At 33.5% G+C, this 22169-nt stretch overlaps 1 protein-coding gene across 5 annotated transcripts in view; it reads right to left on the bottom strand.

Annotated features, from left to right (window-relative positions):
- LOC123713956 (protocadherin-like wing polarity protein stan) overlaps positions 1 to 22169 on the bottom strand; it is a 171512-nt gene that overhangs the window by 30484 nt on the left and 118859 nt on the right. For all 5 annotated transcript variants that reach the window (XM_045667864.1, XM_045667862.1, XM_045667867.1 and 2 more), the window contains exons 5-24: positions 19153 to 19354; positions 18525 to 18665; positions 16541 to 16767; positions 15675 to 15800; positions 13502 to 13668; positions 13041 to 13183; positions 12467 to 12637; positions 11338 to 11525; positions 9589 to 9826; positions 8933 to 9137; positions 8545 to 8697; positions 7553 to 7773; positions 6281 to 6452; positions 5102 to 5397; positions 4270 to 4402; positions 3183 to 3382; positions 2566 to 2721; positions 1600 to 1774; positions 1056 to 1181; positions 31 to 271 (exon numbers count right to left, since the gene is read on the bottom strand). In XM_045667864.1, coding sequence (XP_045523820.1) covers positions 31 to 271; positions 1056 to 1181; positions 1600 to 1774; positions 2566 to 2721; positions 3183 to 3382; positions 4270 to 4402; positions 5102 to 5397; positions 6281 to 6452; positions 7553 to 7773; positions 8545 to 8697; positions 8933 to 9137; positions 9589 to 9826; positions 11338 to 11525; positions 12467 to 12637; positions 13041 to 13183; positions 13502 to 13668; positions 15675 to 15800; positions 16541 to 16767; positions 18525 to 18665; positions 19153 to 19354 — 3681 coding nt within the window. The remainder of the gene's footprint in view (positions 1 to 30; positions 272 to 1055; positions 1182 to 1599; positions 1775 to 2565; positions 2722 to 3182; positions 3383 to 4269; positions 4403 to 5101; positions 5398 to 6280; positions 6453 to 7552; positions 7774 to 8544; positions 8698 to 8932; positions 9138 to 9588; positions 9827 to 11337; positions 11526 to 12466; positions 12638 to 13040; positions 13184 to 13501; positions 13669 to 15674; positions 15801 to 16540; positions 16768 to 18524; positions 18666 to 19152; positions 19355 to 22169) is intronic.

Raw genomic sequence — 22169 nt, 5'->3', positions numbered from 1 at the left:
TTCAAAATAAGTAAATAAAACTCTACTCACTCTAACTTCAAATGGAAGCGATGTCTCTTCTTCAAGCCGGGGAATGTCAAAAAGGAAGTTGCAGGAAAGCTCCTGGCCTTCAGCTCGCACATGGATGTGGTGTATGCTGCGTCAATAGTGCAGCCCTGGCACAGAATGCCTCCTTCTCGTCTCGCCACGCATTGGGACCCACTACGGCATATGGAGCCGTCACCATTGAAGTCGCAGGTCGCATTTGTTAAGACCGTTTCGCAGTTAACACCTGGATTTTGATGTTTTAAATTTTTTGTATTTGCTTTCAAAATAAAAATGGAATAACCACTTTTGGAAGATAAAACAGATGAAACCATAAAATTTGAATCAACTGTTTTTCATCTTCTTTTATGACACAAACGTGCCCCGAGGCTCACTTGATAAGTGACACTATTTATACACTCAAATTACCAGAGGGCTCGCAAGTGCGTTGCCGGCCTTTTAAGAATTGGTACGCTTTTTCTTGAAGGATGGAGTCGTGAGATGAGTTATATAGTATATTAAAAGGCCGGCAACGCACCCGCGATCCCTCTGGCATAGAGAGTGTCCATGTGCGGCGGTATCACTTAACATCAGGTGAGCCTCCTGCCCGTTTGCTCCCTGTTTTATAAAAAATATATATAAATATACGCTGTTTATTAATCATTGTTAAAACATTGACATTCTCGTCTGGGTTTCGAATTCCAGGAAAAAATAGTTTATCAGTTAATACAAGAGAATATAAGCCTACAGACCAGACATTGTATTTATTTTTATAGAACTGAGCGTTTTGGAATAAGAAGGCTGTTTTTTCGCACCCTCACTATATCGTGCCATTGTAGTATTTTCGAACTACTTCGACTTAGGGTCCTTTAAAAAAGAGCGTACCAATTATTAAAAGGACGGTAACGCAATTACGTTTCAGGTAGGCAGGCGCTTTGGCAGTTTGAGTGTCCATTGGCTTTATCTTAACATCAAGAAAGCTTCCTGTCCTTTTGCCCCCTAAATTAAAAAAAAAATTCTATCTTATTTACCTGTAAATCCAGGTGAACAGACACAAGTATATCCACTCTCTTTTCTAATACAAGTGCCGTTGTTGATACACGGTGATGAGTAGCAGAGATCCACTTCCGTGTCACACATGTAATGGTCACGAGAGCCTAAAATATAAACTCCGGATTAACACAAATGAAGGTGATCAATCTGGAACTCCAATAAAAAAAATTACGAAGTAAAAGAGCAGCAGAGGAGACAGAACTCTATCTCTTCTCTTCCGTTCTATGCCCGTAAAAGAACTGGCAGGCAATTTCATTGTATTACATTATGACTTATGATATGGTCTAGTTAAAAATCGCATACTATAATTAACAAAAACCTATATTAAGAATTAATAAAATATTCATAATGTTAACTTGGATCAGCTTAGATCAGATCATTTTTGGATAAAAGAGAGTAGGATATAGACATCTATTTACATATTATATATGTGTAAATAAACATAGATTTACACATACATAATTCAAATACAAAAAAATATTTTAATAAAAAAAAATACGCATGTCTATAGACATATTATACCTGTAAAACCTCTAGGACATTGACACGTGAAGGTGGTCACAGGATATATTGGCCTGAATAGGACCGAGTCGCTGTTGATGAAGCCCGACGCGTTCCCAAACTTCAGTACGGTGAGACACTCTTCGAAGTTCAGACATGGTTCGTGAACGCACACGTTATCGTCAAACGGTAGGACCTACAATATTTTACAGAATTGTGTAACAAATACCTTGTCCTTATTACAATTTTCTTTAGAGAATTGTATTAAAAATACCTTGTACTTATTCCAATATTCCTTACAGAATTGTATTAAATACACCTTGTCATTATTACAATATTCTTTACAGAATTGTGTAACAAATACCTTGTCCTTATTACAATTTTCTTTACAGAATTGTATTAAAAATACCTTGTATTTATTCCAATATTCCTTACAGAATTGTATTAAATACACCTTGTCCTTATTACAATATTCTTTACAGAATTGTGTAACAAATACCTTGTCCTTATTACAATTTTCTTTACAGAATTGTATTAAAAATACCTTGTTCTTATAACAATTTTCTTTACAGAATTGTATTAAAAACACCTTGTCCTTATTACAATATTCTTTACAGAATTGTATTAAAAAGACCTTGTCCTTATTACAATATTCTGTACAGAATTGTATTAAGAATACCTTGACCGTATTCTAATCTTCATACCCAAATTAAGTACTTTCATAAGCATACGAATCAAAGGAAAATACTAATTTTCTATACTTTAACGCAATATCTATCAGTTACTTTGATAGTACTAATATTATTTTAAGCAATTTCAAAGGAGGTTCAAATTTCGCCCAGTTTTATTTTTAATTGCATTATGTATCTATTTAGGCTTCCAAAACATAAGCAAAAAACTTTATCATTATCGATTCGGTATTTTTACGAGTTTCTGAAGGAACTCATTTATTTTATCATTAAACCGAGTACATTTTTTATAATGTACCTGTATAGTTGCAAGCCTGGCCAACGTGGTTCTATGTAAGTAGACTCGTTCGCGCAAATGCGTAGGAGTGTAGTACGTCGACGTACCGACTTCGGCGTCTGGACGTACCGCTGATAGTGATACGTTCAAAATGTTGCCGGATACGTCTGTATCATCCTGTAATACGATAACAAAGATTATATTCGAACATTGTATGGGGTATCGTTACACTATCAATGTGCAAAGCAAATTACTTTTGTTACCCGAACAAGAATAGGCTGAATTTAGTATAAAAAGAAGAAAATGTGTTGTATGTTTTTATGATATGATGATTCAGAGCCGAGACTTAACGGAAAGACTCCCGTATGTCAAACCTTTGACACGGAAGTCATAATTAGTGCTATAAATAGACTAATTTATATACAGACTTGTTTTTTTTTTAAATCGTTAATCATTATTAATACTTAGATAATTCTAGAAGATAATTTGAATTTTAAGATAAATATATCTATACACTCACGCCTTCCCTCAAAGCGATGTCCTGACATACATCGCTTCACTTTCATGACCAGGTAAGTACGACAATACCCTAAACGTACTTATAGTCTATGGATATATAGATAAATATATCCTATTACCTGAATGCTGAAAATATAGATGTTTTCTTTGGGGCACGGAATAATAGCTGCTAAGCCATCAATGAAGAACCCGAGTAAAGGCGAGAGGAATCTCTCGGCCGTCATGTCGTTTAAACGCACTGTTATTGAGTTGAACAGCATGTCCTCTGTTATCAGTCGAACTAGGAGTTGCATTACTGCCTTTACTTCGTTAACGCCATCTGAAAAATCATTTATTTTTACAATGTAAATTCCATGGAACTTAACGATTTAACTAAAGCGTCGAAATCTTGGCTTTGGTTGGTTTAGCTTGTCTTCCATACAATTATACACTCTACATAGCATTACAGCCACCCTCAATAACGACAAAAATAAGTAGGAGTCTTGGATTATCTATACGTTTTTCTTCTCTCCATTTAACGACAATTCTCTATAACGCCATAAAACACACAGTCCCTTCAGTTTCGTTATATAGAGTATACTCATATATAAAAAATCAATGGCGCTACAACGTTTTAGGTCTGGGGCTCAGATTTCTGTTTCAGTTTCATGATCGTTTGTAAATTGAATAGGCAAGTAGGTGATCAGCCTTCTGTGCCTGACGCACGTCGACTTTTTGGGTCTAAGGCAAGCCGGTTTCCTCACGATGTTTTCCTTCACCGTTCGTGCTAATGTTAAATGCGCTAAAGAAAATACATTAGTGCACAGCCGGGGATCGAACCTACGACCTCAGGTATGAGAGTCGCACGCTGAAGCCACTAGGCCAACACTGCTCTAATATAAATAAATGTAGATTTATATTTATTTATATAATACTCATAAATAAATATAAATCATTTATCATCTATCTTACGGGTGTTTGGACACCTAAACCTAAAAATAATATACAAGAACTTATAAAGTTTGTTTTAATTTATTATTACTTTGTTAAGAAAATTGTAAATACTGTAAACCTGACTGTTATGATTACTAATAAAAATATTCTTTACAAGAAGCATTTCATACTTTAACACTCTGTTAATATTCAACTCCACAAATATAAATGGTAGCTCTTAATAATGAATGACTTTTATATAAAAAAAATATATAGTTATAAGTAAAACATTACCTGTAACAGATATTTCCATAGTGGCCAGCTTTTGCACGTTTGTATTGAGCTGAGGCGATAGGGTCATTGAACCCGTCGTCTCGTTTATTAGAACCAGGTTGGCGTTGTTCCCAGAAAGAATTCTATATTGCAGCTGTAAACAAATAGGTTTGTAGTAGAACAACGTCTGAAGCCAAATGAAAGACTTTTTTAGCGTCTCCCTCAACACTACACTACTGGGTACATAAAAATAAATATGAATACCCAAAACTATTAGATCGATTTAGATGAATCTTAGACTGTTTCATAAGTTAAATTTCAGGGACATATTATTCTTTTTATTATTATTAATTAATTTAGATGTCGTGTGGAACATGGTGTAATGGTTGCAGCTCCTTATAAACGTTGTGTAAAACATAAACTTGGCGATTAAAAAGAGTGGCGGAGCGTTTATTGCCAGTTCTTCCCTTCAGTTCTACATCCTTGATTTGAGAACTGCCACTACACAGAACACAACTACATTATGTTACGTATATGAATAAATGATCTTAAATTTTGAATCTCAGTAATAGTTAGCATACGTACTTGACATACATTAACGGTATAAGTGATAACCTCCATTTTTAAAGTCGGTTAAATATATACTTCCTTCGTTTTTTTAAGCACGAATTGAACCTATTTTTTATATTTAATAATGTACATATAAATGAATTATGTTTTCAATTTTACAAAGTACAAACTAAACATTTGCGAAAATATGTAATGAAATTTCAAACGGTGTTTGCACCTGATATGACAAAAGTAAACACTTAGAAATCGAACCCAAGACAAGAGGTAATAACTAAGCTCTCACCTTATCGGCTACATCAGCATCATACGCCGGAACTCTTCCAAACGGTCCCACGGGAAAACAATCTTTGTAATTATTGAAGATAACTTGGAAGTCCTTCATCATAGGAGCATTATCATTAACATCTGTGACCAGAATTTCCACTCTCACGTCATTCCAAAGAGGTGGACTTGCAGCTCTAATTACAAGCTCGTATTTCTTTCGCGGACTCTCATAGTCAAGGTCTACCATTGATACGAGCTCAGCTTTCTCTGAACCCTGACGAGTTTCCAGGGAAAAGCTGTTGGAATCGTCTCCACCTAAAATTTGTTTATTGCTAATTTGTATATGAAAGATAACGTTAGCGCTTTGGAGACTGGACACCAGTTGTCTTCAGTTCCGTGATCATTTCTAATAAACAAAGATCATACTACTGTGACTGATACCACCAGCCGAATGTCTGAAGGCATTAGGGTTTCCACACGATGTTTTCATAGGCATCAAGATAGTGCTAATATACAAAATATGCAGAAATTCTATTGGTGTACAGGTAGGAGTCGGACCTACGACCTTAGGCACGAGAGTCACATGCAGGAGAATTCGACGGCGTGTGTCATACACAGAACACAGTACAGTTCAGTACATAACCACAATTACAGAAATCTGAGTTCCAGGCCTAAACGGTTGTAATGCCACTGTTTTTATTTACTTTTAAACCGTTTCATTCTACTTTTATAAAAGTTCTATTGATTACCTAGAAAGATGGCAGTAACAGACGGTAAAAAAATATTTTTTTTAATGTAAATTAGGCACAACAGTTTATTTACCGATACTCAAATTATAATTATTAACACTTCGTTACATTACAATATAAACATTGAACGTAATTAAATGAAAAGGAGGGCAACTGGCGGCCTTTTCGCTTTCGAGCGATCTCTTCCAGGCAACCACTGTGAGTAAAGGAAAAAAAGGGCAAAAATACATATTACATATATTTATAAAGAAGAAACTAAACAGAAACAAAAAATTAACTAAACTGAATATACATGACAAACAAAAAGTTAAAAAATGTTCAATATCTTTCATAGACACTCCGCTGTAAATATTGTTTAAAATCGTAACTTTAGTTTATATAATGCGAAATCAAATCTTTTTTATAACAAACGGGCTTGATGCGTTGCCGTTTAGACAAATCAAATATACCTTTAATAGAGTAGTGGACCACAGCATTTGCTCCCTCATCTGGGTCCCGTGCGTATATTTCTCCAATCGTAGTTCCGATCGGACTGTTCTCGGGGATATAGTAGGTGAGGCAATCACTTTCGAACACTGGTGGTGAGTCATTGATGTCTTCTATCTTTATGTGGACTATTACCTGGTAAATAACTCGTACATTAAATATTTAAGTGCTGGTGGAAATTACGCCATTCAAACAACCGGTCGTATTTTAAAGAATTTCTTGGACAACTTGAGGTTATAATAATAATATATTTATTTTTCCCATAAATAAGATTACGGTTGAGAAGGTATTGGGAGACTGGTTTCCAAACTAGGTAAGAACTGTGATATAAATAACCAAGCTTCCATTCTATGGCAATGTCATATTGAGTGGTAACAAAAAGTACATACGTATATGGCAAACAAATTTAACGTTTTAAATAAGGAAAGAAAAACAAAACAAAGCAGTCAACTAGTTAGAAGTTAGTAGAAATAAAGTGTGTGTGTATGTGAGTGTGTGTGTATGTGAGTGTTTGTGTATGTGAGTGTGTATGTATGCGAGTGTGTGTGTTAGTGAGTGTGTGATAGAGGGAGAGGGTATGTACGCGTGTGTGAGTGAGTGTAAGAAGGGTGTGTGTGGGTATGCGTCAGGCACACGTCCGACTGAATAATTAAAACAAAAAATTAATTAAAGTGTAATGTGGGCCACACATAAGGTAAGGTGGACCATTCATAAAACCATTATGTTTTGGTGTATCTATAGCTTTATTTAATTTATGTTTTAACAATACGTCCTTGTGTATAAAAGTATTGACTACTCGTACGGCAGGTAAATAATATAGAAAAATCAGATGTAGTTGTTCGATTTGTTGTTTTGTTGATGCTTAATATTCGTTACTAATAGGATTTGTAATCTTAAATCTAATCTTACAACCCGGGTTCGATCAAGACAAACAATTTTTGTTTCGTCCCCATGCACCATAGTTACTGTTTTCTTTAAGTCGTTTAATAATAATGTGTCTTGGAATTGTAAAATAAATTTTCTTTCTTTTTAAAATCGTTCTTGCCGGTTCCTCTCGCCAGCTCTACACTTATTTTTGTAATAGTGACGCGTTCATACGAGTACATAGATATGAATACATTTATTTTGATTTGGCCTTTAAATTAATACGATGACACGATACGAGAGCGAAAAGGGCAAAAAATTCGAGAGCTGTTTGAGATTACATGCCAATTATATTTAAAAACTATATTTACCGTAGAACTCTGGGGCGGTGTTCCCCCATCAATGGCCAATGTCTTTAAGTCGTACGTGGCCACAGATTCCCGGTCCAAGGCCTTATTGGTCCGGATGACCCCAGAGGCTGGGTCTATGACAAACGAACCCTCCTCCCGATCACGCGTTTCTAATTCATAATGCACTCGGCCATTTAGGCCTACATCCGCATCCGTTGCACCCACTTGGGTCACAGAAGTTCCTGGAGATTGAAAGCATAGAAAAGATATTGGTTAAAAAATACTAACATAATTTCACCTTTATCTTAAGACATTAATTAGACTAAAATCTAGATCCAAAATAATTCTCTAACATTATTTTTGTAAGTAACTTCATAGTATTCATATATTTACGGTGTTATTTGTGTTTTTTTTATAGAACAGAAGGCAAACGGGCAGAAAGCTACCTGCCCGTTTGTCCGCTTGATGTTAAGTGATACTGCTTATGGACATTCCCATTGCCAGAGCAAGGACAAAAGGGAAAAGTCAAATTTGTTCGGAAATACTTAAAAACATTCAGTTCTGGGACGATGGTTAAAATTAGTTAAAATTTTTAAAATCGTACTCGTAGTTATTCAAATACCTTTGATGATATATATATATATATAGAAGAAAGTACGTTTTTAACAATTAGCCAATTCGAAACATAGTTTATTAATTTTTGGAGTTAAATGTAAGGTAATTAAAATTAGCTAAATTATTAAAACATTTATAAAACAATATTAATAGTAATTCTGTAGTATAATCGATCTAACAATATATTTGTTATAAAGGCTATTTATCGTTACGGAAAATTATTAGTTTATTAGTTTTTGGAGTTAAATGTAAGGTAATTAAATTTGCTAAATTATTAAAACATTTATAAAACAATGTTAATAGTAATTCTGTAGGATAATCGATCTAACAATATATTTGTTATAAAGGCTATTTATAATTTCGGAAAATTATTCACTATTTTGGGAAACGAAACTTACCGACTAACGCATCCTCCATTATAGTAGCTGTGTAAAGTTGTTGTTTAAACACCGGTTCGTTATCATTAACGTCCACTACAGATATCTCAACATCCGTCGTATCGGATAAGGCTGGGACGCCTCCATCACGGGCAGTTACTGTTAGTAAATAGCCTAAAAATGTTTTGAATATCTTAACTTTTTCATTCATGAAATATTCGAGAATATTCTTATAAATATATTTTAATTCTGTCTTAATTTAAAAATAAGTTATTTGTGTTTATTCTAAGCATTACCAAAGTCCAGACGAAATTTTAACCATTAAAAATTTCAAAATAGACCCGACAAAATTTTGCAATTGAATATAATAATAATACTTAACAGTGACAATTTTTTTTTAAATACATACCGCTCATGGTCTCTCTATCCAAAAGTTTGTTTGTAGTGATCGCTCCGGTTTGAGGGTTAATCAGAAACTCTTGCTCATGATGGGCTACAGCCTCATTAGATATCTCAGATGTTAGGGTGTATTTAATCTGTGCATTGACACCTACATCGCTGTCTGTGGCTGATACTACTAGCACTGTGGTACCTATGGGCGCATCTTCAAATACCTATAAAGAATTGTTTCTTTAAATGCTCTATTATCTGTTGAGTCATTGTTTCTACTACGTCATTATAGTTCGACAGTAATCTTGACAATTATAAATAAAATGTTTGAGAATAAATGACGCGTAACAAATTGTATTAGTTCGTATTACCACTTTATCAAATATTATTCAAATAAAACTCTTTAAAAAAAACCCTGCCCTAAGTTACCACTATCATTAAAAAAAGTTCTTAGCAAATTGGAAATTCAATTTCACAAATAGAATAAATGTGTTTCCATCCTGTTCTTATAGGACCTATGGACACATATTGGACGCTGTTATAGACATTTGTGTAATATAAATACATGTGTATATATATACATTGTATTTGTGTTATAAGAAATAAATAAAATAATTATATTTTGTATCACCGAAAAAAATTGTTGAATTATTTTTAAAGTTTAAAATCTCTTACCGAAGCAGAATATGGTGCATTTTCAAAAACTGGTGCATAATTATTAGCGTCAGTTATATTAATATGGACCATGGATGTGTCCGATCTTCCACCAGAATCTGTGGCCGTAACTGTGAGGACATATCGCCTTTCCTGTTTGAAGTCCAGCGGCTGAGCCACAGTTATGAGTCCGCGGCCATTTTGTGATGTTATAGAAAAACGTCCACGGGTATTACCGCCTGTGATTTCATAGTGAAGCCTGGAATTATAAGATAAATATCCATATAGGTTTACTTTTGTCGTTAAGTTTAAAGGTTAGGGTTGGTAAAGGGTGAGAGACAGAAAAAAAACCGAGAATTATGCCAACGGTAGGCGAAAATTACAATATTTTTTTTACGTGAAACCAGTTAAAAAATTAATTTCATTTATCGTGTACCTGACAAAACTGCTGCAATTGCATTATAGACCACAGTGTTTTCAAGATATTATATGATTTATTATTATGTAAAATGAATGTTTAAAAAAGACTAGCTTACAAATATAATTAAATTGAATCAAACAGAGGCAGAAAAGTGTGTATCCAGCTTTACTGTTAGGAAGGAAGAAATGCCCTTTTTTATATTACTATTCAACGACCAATAAAGCTTTTTATAAATTCGACAATTATTTAAATGGATTGGGATCATTGGGATTGATTTCAAACAATTTGTATGACTCAAAACTTGGCAATTATAAAGAGTGGCGGATAGTTTCTTGTCAGCTCTTCTTGCCTGCTGTACGACCTTGGTTTGCGAACTGGTAGTAAATGTAGATTTAGTATCAATTTAACATATTTTCCGTTGACGTTCATAAGTGTACTTGGTTAACTATATGAATAAAGTTATTTTGTCTTACCAATAAAAAAAAATAGTTTATTTAGTACCGATACTTTATTATACTGCTTGATAGACTGTACAAAAATCTTTTTTAAAAGAAAACTCTTGGTCTGATATATATCGCACCCTCAGTTATACAAAGGCATAATCCGAAAAAGTAGAAGTTTGGGAAAGTGTTTCTAAGGATTTAGATTCGTTCCACTATTGCTTCTTTAAATTTTGAACGTATGCTATTTGGTTATGTCACTATAGGAAGCTTTAAAAAATAATTTTAATTTATTGTATTACAATTGATATTAATTAAAAAAAAGTTATATATGGTGGGATTAGCACAAAAATATGTGAAAAATTATGTAATATCAGTCAGAAATAATAATAATTCTGGAGTTGTAACGAGTGCAGTTTTTGAAATATATGGAAAAAGGGATCTATTATATCTACAAAATATTAATAAAATCTACTTATTACTTATTTATTAACTACATTTTGTATAATATATCGAACCAAACGAGAATTGTTCTGTAGAATGCTTAAACGTTGTAACGAAACTAATCTGTGTTTGTATTAATGACTGGCACAAACCCGAATTGCGCAAAGCTTGAACAGTCTACCTTAAACACTAAAAAGACTCTTTACTGTGGCCGTAATTAGTAACTTGTATTAAGATCGGGGGATGTTAGGAGTTATTTTTGTCCTTTTTATTTATTCCCAGCGCTAACGGTTAAATAATTTCATTTTATGTCCTCAGCATTTAAAATCTCACTACAAATAAATGTTACCCTTATATAAGGGTATAAATTCAAAATTTCTTATACACGTGTATAACTTGGAAAGGTTGAATTTGATCAAAACATTAATTAGAATAGATAAAAGAAATACATTAAAATTAATTCACCTATTATCTTCATCGGCATCTGTAGCTGTGACCGTGACGACGGGAGTTCCAGGCGGTTCATCTTCGGCCAATTCCACGTCATACTGCGCTGGAGAGAAGACCGGATCGTTGTCGTTCACGTCTTGAACTACAACCACTACGGAGGCTGTCGCAGATCGCGGAGGAGTTCCGTTGTCTGTGGCTGTTACCTGTATTAGTATTTATAAGTACGTTAATTGTAAATAACGTTAATTCGTTCAAACGGATTTTTTGTTAATTTGTTTGTATAAGTTTTCAGCAATCAAAGCTAAGCTCGTTTTTAATTTTAATAAAACTGAAAGAGAATAAAGTGTTTTGTACTTTGAAACGTATATTTGAACTAATTGAAGACTGCGAAGAGCTCATGAAACTTCTGAACTTCTGGAAGCAGCTAGGCTGGCATAATCAGCCAGAACATAAGATACAACGGACTTAATGTGCGTCTTAGTGCGGAAACTGAGCACTGACATCCAAGTTATATACTAACGGTAAACTTTTCAATGCACTATAAACCTTAATTAGTTAAATAATTTTAGGGGTTAAATAATAAACGGCTCAAATCAGTCTTTCCTCCAATTTTTGTTCCCTTTGAAGTAGAGAGTCAGCAAAATGCCACGGGGCCCCTGCCCAAGAGGCCGCGAGCTCTTTTTATATTTTTTATTTCATTGTAAATGTAAGCAGGTTTCCTCACGTTTCCTTCACCAAAACGCTAGCGATTAGATGATGAATGCATTGAGATTATTATGTTCTATGGATGAATGCAATACGCATTGTGCTAGCATGAGGACTACAAACCATTCCTTCTCGCCTAAGAGAGCAGTTATTATTGTGGCATTAGTGGGACATTTCCCACGTGTATATGGTGAGTACGCTTAAAATCTCCAAGTGTTTAAAATTAAACTGAGTACAACGTGACAATTTTTACTTATAGAAAAAGTCAAAAGAAATTGCCACGGGCAACAGATGTTATAGTTACGCCACTGTTCAGATGTACAATAAACTTCATTAAATTGTGCAACAAACTTTATTAAATTGAGCAATAAACTTTATTAACTTGAACAATAAACGTTAGTCACGTTTACACTAGTAAAGTATGATGAGTTTTAAATACCTGTAGTTGATACTTGAATTGCACCTCTCTATCCAATGAGCTCGATGTATAGACCCAACCAGATCTTGGGTCTATGGTAATTGGAAGTCCAGCATTACCATTATACTCTTTATCGCTTAACGTATACGTTAATTCGGCGTTCACACCTTCATCTGCATCGTATGCTTGTACCTGAAAATATATTTTGTTATGTACTATAGCAAAAGTGTGTATGGTTTTTTACCGTATTACGACTAAAGTATAAAAAATCTTATTTTAGAAATTTGCCAGTGGTGCCACATTCTTATTAGGTCCAGGCATCAGATTTCTGTGTCAGGTTCATGACCATTCGTTAATCTAATCGGCAAGTAGGTGTTCATCCTCCTGTGCCTAACAAAACGTTAATAAATCAACTTTTGGGATCTAAGGCAAGGTTACCTCACGATGTTTTTATTCACAGTTCGAGCGTATGTTAAATAAGCACATAGAAGTTTATTGGTGCACAGCCGGGGATCGATCCTACGACTTCAGGGATGAGAGTAGCACGCTACAGCCACTAGACCAACACTTCTTATTTAGTTTAACCAAAACTTACTCTAACAATGCTGTATCCAACCGGGACATTTTCACTGACTGACTCTTGGAAAAGAGATGTATAGAATCTTGGAGAATTGTCATTGACATCTTTGACGTTGACTAAAAGCTGGGTCGTATTTGATCGTGAGGGACTACCGCCATCTGAAAAATAACACGTAAAATTAAAAAAAAAACAATGATAATGTCCGATTCAGATCTAAATTCTTTAAGATAAAATCCATCTTAAAATACAAATATTTATTTAACATAAAACTGTAGTCTGGAATAAAGTACTTTTTAGACTTTAAAAGTGCTAATAGAAATCTCTTTTAAACAACCTTCAAAAAATCGTAGAGAGGTCAGCAACTCTCTCTTTATTTGTAGAATGCCCGAAATTACGTTCCTATATGTTAGTAATATATTATAGTTTTAATTCAAGTAAATTCGTAACAAATTTTGATTTACAAATTAAAAACAAACCTTGGGCTCGTATCACCAGTCGATAGCTCCTGACTTGTTCGTAGTCGAGAGGCTTTACCAGAGACACGTCCCCACTCAAGCTGTCAATTGAAAATTGCATCTGTGTGTTCCCGCCAATTATCGCGTACCGTATGGCTGCATTGGCGCCAATATCCGCGTCCTTTGCTCTGTGGACACATTTGTAATCTATCAAGTGTCAAAGCTTTATTTCCTTATTGGAGGAAAATAAATTCTTTTATCTATCAAGATCGAAATTAAATTTTAGGCTTTATTATGTTTTGTATTTATAAAAATACAAAAAATTGATTATACAAAGATTTAATAAAATGATAATGCAAAACGCATTTTGGGTGTATTTTTTATTATTATTCGACTTAGTATAAAGCATATTATTACTATATTTAAGAAATGTCCGCGATTTTGGAGTATTAAAGGAGTAATTTAAAACTACTCATGTCACATCATTATATTGAGACCTTTAAGAGTTACTGATATACCCAGAAGCAATTTTTGTGTATCAAAATAATATACAGGCTATAACAATTTCCTATTTCTTAAGTTCAAGACACCGTCCAATTTTCCCTCAGGAAGTCTCACTTAGACAGCTGTCATAACATTTGATTATTAATATCTTCATTGTTTATGGTTTAAATTAATGACTGAAATGGGTTTAATAGCGTGAATAAATGGTTTTTCTTCAACTTAAGATTTGAAATTCATTTTAAATATATAGTTTTCATAATCATAATATATCCAAATAAGTATTTAAGTTCGAGTTAAAAGTAAAGCTAAGCGAAAGAAATTCGTCAACCTCTAATATACACACTAAAGACATTTAAATATAGAATTAATAAAATTCTTAATGTATACAGAACCAGAGAGTCAATATAGTCTTTGGTCACGCCAGTATATACAGACAGACTGGTATATAAACGCAACGGTACAGTGCAGTATATAAATAGATAAAATTAATGTGAACGACAATTGATGCGAACGAATATGTTAGATACATAGGAAAATATCGTTATTAGAAAATATATCATTATAATAATGTTATACACATCGCGAAACCGTAATAATTGGCCATATAAATGTAGTAATCTACAAACATATTTCTTACGGTAAGCATAATTCACTTTGAACTGGAGGGGAAATACAATATCCGTAAATAAGGAATCGCTGTAGACTTATAAATTCGCAAAGGCCGCGGGTGTCCCGACGTCTGCCGTCGGAGATTCCAATATAAATAATTTTCTATTTGTGTTTTATTTGCCAGAAAGTAGCTCTTTCAAAGATAAGTGGATAAATCTGGATCGCTTTGAAAAAAATACGGCCTTTATCAATCTGACATTTGAATGTTTTATGAATTAAGAAAAAACACTTTTTGAACGGATTGAAGCTATGTATTATTATTAAAAACTTATAATTATTTACATAATTCTAAATTTAGTTTTAGAATTTTTTCCGACGTTTCGCGTGCTTTTCAGCGTGCGTGGTCAAGGTGACTGAAGACAAAAGGTGTTAAATGTCAAAAGTATCATAATTATAAGTTTTTAATAATAATACATAGCTTCAATCCGTTGAAAAAGTGTTTTTCTTAATGTGTAAAAGCTATGTTAACAAAAGACGAGAAGAAGAAGAGAGAAGAAAGAGAGTTTTATGAATGTTAAATATTATTAAAGAAGATATTTTATAAAGAGTTAAAATAGCATACAAACATAAAATCCTAAACATTTTTATGTTTTCTTTATTTATAAGCTGTTTTACTTGGTTGGATTTTGTTAAAGGGTGATTTTGTCAATTACTACGTAAGTGGCTAACGCCTCAATTATTATTTTATCGAAAATGGAACCAGGAACGTGAACCAATACGTAACGTCATGTGTTATCGTATTACTCACGAGAAGAGCATGGCAAAGATCCTATTATAGTACACTTAACTCTAATTATATATAATTAAACAAAATATATTATATCTGTGGTCATAGATCAGACAATGACAAGTACATTTTCGGTCAGTATGGCTTAATATAATCGAGTGTTTCATATTTTAAGTGCCTTCAAGATTTCTTAATAATTTAATTGCTCGTCCTGTAAAATAATCATGTTGCAGTTATCACATTCTGTCCTATGGCCACAGATATATAATATATTGGATAAATTGAGGTACTTACTTGATTTTAGCGATTATTGGGTTATCTGCAACACTGATATCTTCTTCTACAGTAACTGTGTAAGTTTTCTCGCTAAACTGCGGGTAATTGTCATTGTCATCTAAAACGTTGACGTGTATTGTCGCTCTGAAATTGAGAATTTATACTTAGATTAAAGAAGTTAATAGAGTATATACAAAAGTATACTGATATAGTTTTACAGTTTTATTCGTTTAGTAAAGCAGTGTTGGCCTAGTGGCTTTAGAGAGTGACTCACGCCTGAGGTCTTAGGTTCGATCCCCGGGTTAGCAATGGACTTGCCTTTAACCCAAACAGTCGAAGGTGTGTTGTATCAGGTACAAGAGGGTGATCACCTACTTGCCTATTGCATTAACAAATGATCATGAAACAGATACATCTGAGGCCTAGACCTAAAAAGGATACAGCGCTATTGATTTTTTTATTTGTTTTAAAGTCACTTTCCTTAGTTAAGTGAAAAAATTAAGACCGAACTAAGAAAAGTGAATCACAAGTGCCTTGTACGTTTCTTTGCTGTGGAGGTAAGATTGTTGGAAGTATATTTTTTATTATACCCGAAAAACGTAGATCTTTCATAATAAACTATATAGACTCTACTCGTACAGATAATCATATTGCATGTATCGCGTCCCGATATTTTTATAAAAAAAAACATTTTGATAATAAATCAGAAATGCTTTGTCAGTATTAACATAATAGGCATTAGTATTGTCTTTTATTAATGAGACTGACTGACTTAAATTTTGTATACTTTCTACTTTCACTTATCATCTAAAAAGATTTCTAAAATCTTGCCAAAATAAGATCCGTTTGATAGAAGATACTGAGAATAGAAAAATGATACTCACGTGCTGGATAGTCTATCAGACACAGGGCTGGCTTGATCTGTGGCCTTCACAATTACAGTATACCTTGACACTTTCTCTCTGTCCAGGGTAGCTCGAGTAAGCAACGCACCACTTCGTCCATCCACTCGAAACACATCTTGGCTGTCTAATACTTCTCTACTGTCTATGGATTCATTGTTTTCCGGATCTAGAAGATCGGCTGTTACCGAATCTATTGAATATTCCACCTGAAAATAATATGTTTATTGTAAATATTGCGATCATCATTTGAGGCGACTTTAAAAAAGGAGGCCATAGTGACTGGTACCACGTTGTTGGAATCGGATATAATTTGTGTGCTAAATTTAGTGTATGTTTAGCCCTAAATTTTTCATATGGGTGTTTCCGCATTTCTGGAAATATATACATATAATATAGATACGGGATACCTAGCTAGATATTGGCAGGTATTTGAAGTAAGTTTATTTTATTATAAACAGCAGCCGTACTCTGTAAAAGGCAAATTCGAATTCCAAATATTTATTCCGAACTCTAAGAACCGATTCATAAAATTATGATAATCTAACGATGAAACTTAATATAAAGTAATTCTTGCGCTGATGTCGCAATGACATTACGTACGAAAACTTTATACTCAAATTGAAATTAAAATGAATTTGCTATTGAAGTTACGGGATAAGCCTGCTCACTAACTAGACAATAAGTAGGCTTATTTACACGCAAAATTAAACAGATAACTTTTAAATGCGATTTATTTCAGTAATGTATCTGTGCCGTAATTGTACATACTTCACAGACTAGAGTTATCGTTACCATCTGTCAAAGTACTTAGTTTGCCCTGGATATAACTCGTACAGTCAAACTTACAAGAGATACCAACTTTACATCAAGTTTGCATAGACATTCTAATTTAAATGATTACTATTATGCAATATAATTTGTTACTACACAGATTATACAATTGTAGTCATAAAGTTTAAACGTAGGTAGGTAATTTAAAATGTATTTTTTTATGGGACATTATATGAATACAGATTAAAGTTAATGTATCGTACAGCGTATGGAAGATTTTAGTATCAGCAATTAAAACAGTATATATTTTATTAGAACCGCGGTTTGGTTTGAGTTCCGACGAATGAAATGCTTCAGCGTGCAAAGGCTACATGTCGAAAAATATATCAGTGAAACATGTACACATATCGGTACCCCTTACCCACGGACAGGACATGTTTTTCTCTCTATGTAAAAAAATTTAAACTTTTTGCCGATCTCTATCACGGAGCGTTAAAATTTATGTGGCGTTATTAGCAGTGCAATAAGATACTGTGTTGTTACCATAGTAAGGGTGTTTTTTCGTTTAAAAAATATTAACCACATAAATTTTCGTGGTACTTTTTTTTTAAAAACACGAACACGGGCCTTTTATACGCTCTTCCCTTCAAGGACCCTAACTCGAATTCGTATGAGGAAGTAAACGTGTTAAAAATCCTAATTAATATATGACCACCGTTTATTTAATTTAAATGCGGGTAATGCACAAATACAGCAAATAAAATTATCGTTATGCTTACAATCGTATTAAAGCCACATCTGAGAATCATTTTATTACACATTGCAATTATTTGCGATTCATTAATGTAATTAATAATGCCATCGAAATGTGTGTTTTACAATAATTTGTATTAATTGATTACAGTTCAAAAATATAAATAAAATAAAGCCTAATAAGGAGTACTATATAAGAACTTAATGTTTATATATGTGTGTTTACGACGTCCAAAGGAGTGAAGGCTTCCTCCAACTTCTTCCACTTGCCTCTCCACTTCGCTACTACATTCCTACATTTCCCAGCTGTCTCTTTTCTTCCCTTCTCAATGGGCTATTCTAAGTAAACCTTATTCCTTCTGACCCCTTTGTCATGCAGGAACGCATGCAACGAACAAACTTTTACCGTGTAATTAATAGTTTTTTTCAATAAACTTACCTCAGAATTTTTGCCAATATCTTGATCAGTGGCTTTCAGAGTAAGAACAGTTGTACCAGGGTTAGCACCTTCCCTAACGGAGGCTTCATACTGCTGCATTTCAAATACAGGAGAGTGGTCGTTGCAGTCCAACACGTTAATCTAAAACATTTTATGTATTTAATTTAATAATAAAAAAATAATGTAGTAATTATAATAATTCAATTTAAAAATTATAGGAATTTATATTGCCGCATAATTTTATTGTAATCTTCAAATCTCGAATGATATAAAATATCTTTATGTATAGATCTTTTCGCAACTCGGAACGATTTTTATGAAGATGTTTGTGATTGGAATCTAAAACATTATCGAATCCACTTGAACCCACAATAATCTTAATCAAAATCGTTCCCGGTTAGGAGGAGTTAAATTACAAACACACGCAAAGAATATTTATACATAAACATATTTGTTATCATTTTAGAATTGAAGATTTCATGTATGCGGTAATTAAATTAAATTTAAAATTATAACTTGTATGAACCCGTCTTTTAAAAGACACTAAGTTGCCAATGAATGTGCAGTCTTGACTATTGTGTCAATATTTTATTATATATCATAATGATTATACAATTATTACACGAACCTGTAAAGTGGTAGTACCACTTCTCGGTGGGAATGTGTCGTCTTGCGCTACCACTCTGAAATAGTGGACGTTTAGCCTCTCGCGGTCAAGTCTTGCTTGAGTGGTAATCACACCAGTTCCCGTATCCACAGCGAACATTCCTGCTGATCTTGAGTCCAGAAGACTGGACATCGAGTATGTAACTGGACTATTTTCTGGATCACTGAAATATATTATATGATGAAGAAAAGAAATTCAAATTGAAGCTGTATATGAAAGAAATAAAGAATAAAAAAAACTTGTATTTGATTAAAACACACACAAAACAAATATAAATACAATCACTCGAATCAAAAATGGGCCCAACTCAGCTCTGAGTTGCTGTCATCAGTAACACTCATTTTCAGTGGACCCATACTATCTTGGAGTGACAGTTATATACACCGAACAAACCTAAATTTAGTATTGTCTTTGGTTAACATAGCTTTTACACATTGAAAGAAAACAATTTTAAAGCTTTTTGTATTAACTTATAATTATTTTACATAATTTAAAAATTTTCCGACGTTTCGCGTGCTTTACAGCGTGCGTGGTGTGTTGACTAAATTAAAAAAAAATTAACATAATAGAAATAGCTTGAATCCGGTAAAAAAATTGTTTTCTTTCAAACCAAAACTTATAAACAATTTATTTAAAAACAGAATATAAAATAATCAATCTTACAAATGTAAAACTAAAAATAAGACATTGCAACTAAACTTCCAACCGAGCCGAGTGACATTCCAAATGACGTTTTGAAAGACGTTATGCCTTGGAAGTCGCGGATTGGAGGTGACAGGTGGATGGATTTTAAATTAGGAAAACTGAGATTAGTTTAAATTTGCTCAGATAATTTAAAACTACTGTCATTTATTGCGCCAACGAAACATATGCGTCTTATAATTGACATAAACAATAATCCAAAACCCAAATAGTTTTCTTTGAAAGTATAACAAAGTGTTGATCGACAAAAAATTCATAGTTGTTCTTCAAGCTTATGATTCTATATTGTTTTTTAGTAAATAACAGCGCTGGACGTTATTTAATCCTTATATTGTATACGTTCCGAATAAAGATCGCTGACCGCGTCGAGTACTTTCTTGGAAATGGTAGCCAACCAAAGAGAATCAGAATAATTTTCAAGTTCAATTCTCAAACTTCTATTTCCGGAAAAGGACAAACAGGAAATATAAAATGTTTCATAAGTCATAACTTGAAAGCAAGTATGAAATGAATTTTACGAGACACGATAAAGGAATTCTGTTTCATTATTACAATACTTGGAAAGTAGCACTGCCTTTGTTGAAACGTCGAATACGCCATATTGAGGATCAAATATATCGTAATACGAACTTTCTGAACATTTATCTACGAGAAGTTTATTTGCACTGCGTTTAAATTGAGCTGCAGTTGTTCGTTCGAAAATATAGGTAGCAATTTGGAACTTTTAAACACTTCAAAGTTTTTCGTTTTGATCAGATTTTATTCGGTTTTTTGGTTTTGTCGAGCCTGTTTTCATGATTTAATTTTTAAAGTAATTTAGGTATCCTTTTTGAATATATACCATAAAAATAGTTTATAAAGTCGTTTTAAATATTATTATTATAGTACCTTAATTTTATGTATGTACGTACGGTATTACAATAACTTTGTTATATAGAACAAGAGGCAAACGGGAACCTGATGTTAAATAATACCGGCGCCCATTGACACTCACACTGTCAGAAGACCCGCAAGTGCGTTGCCGGCTATAAAAATTGGAATTTTTCATAAAAGACCTTAGATCGTATTGGCTCGGAAATACTTCAGTGAAGCCAAAACTGCCTTAAAAACGGTCAGTTGTGGAAAAAATCTCCTCAGTTGTCGCAATAACTAAGTCTGAAGTTGACATTTCTGCAACAATTAATACCAATAAAATCTTACAAATATTCCATGTTGCAAGATATGTTAGGCGTTAAATTGCCTACAAGTTGCCACACCCGTTTCTAATTACATGAGCCAAGATTACACCGTAAAGAAAATCAAGACTTCCTCTAATTGAGGATATGAAGCGAATTGCACGATCTTTGTCTATTAGATACAACCGCTAAATCTAATTATATGGAGTTCATTCTCTCATTACTTCTAGTATTAAATAATATAATAATTTGAAATAATGAATATTCAGTTAAGATGCGTCTTAGCGCATACTTACGTCAAAAACGGTAACAAAATTGGCGAAAGAGCAAATCTACCAGGATGCCTTATTCTGAGAAGAACGGGCAAGAAACTCAGCGAGTTTTATAGAATATTTTATAGTTATTATATACCTGTACTATTTTTTTTAATTCGATAATATTACAGGACATTTCCGTGTTTTAGAACAATGTTGGCTTCAGCATCTGACTCTCATTCCTGAGATAGGTTCGAGGCTCTGCTGTGCACCAATGGACTTTCTATGTGCGCTTCCTGTATTTACGGTGTGTGCTGTTGTGTGTACGTACTGTGAAGAAAACCGACATCCCTTTGGCATAAAAAGTCAAAGGCACGTGTCAGGCAGAGAAGGCTGATAATCTTGCCTGTTTAAAAACAAATTATCACGGAACTGATGTCTGGCGCCCAGACCTAAGTCTGTTGTTTATTTTATGTCCGTCTTTTAATTAATATGGTTTTACAGATCTAATTTTATCAGAATATTGAAAAACATAATTTAATACGATGACCAGTAAATGCAACGTTGATTTTATAATGCGATTAGCATAACAATAACTGGGTCATGATTATTAGATAAAATGTGTTACATCAGTCTGTTCACAAAAGGCCTCGTCAGCATTGTAAATTGAGATATTTTAGCGTTATAACGCGCTACCATTGTCCGCGGTTGACATTGTTTCCGGAACGCATAAAATAGATGACTTCATAAAAGCCCAACGAGCCAGCTTAAAGTCAATTAAAGCGGCAGTTGGTTTATGATCAGAAGGTGTTATTTCCGTGGCATTCATGATTCATTGGGTAGTGTA

This window comes from Pieris brassicae, chromosome 9 (genome assembly GCF_905147105.1).
Source record: "Pieris brassicae chromosome 9, ilPieBrab1.1, whole genome shotgun sequence".
Taxonomy (NCBI): domain Eukaryota; kingdom Metazoa; phylum Arthropoda; class Insecta; order Lepidoptera; family Pieridae; genus Pieris; species Pieris brassicae.
The sequence above is the reverse complement of the archived record's forward strand: the minus strand, read 5'-3'. Positions and strand labels throughout refer to the sequence as shown.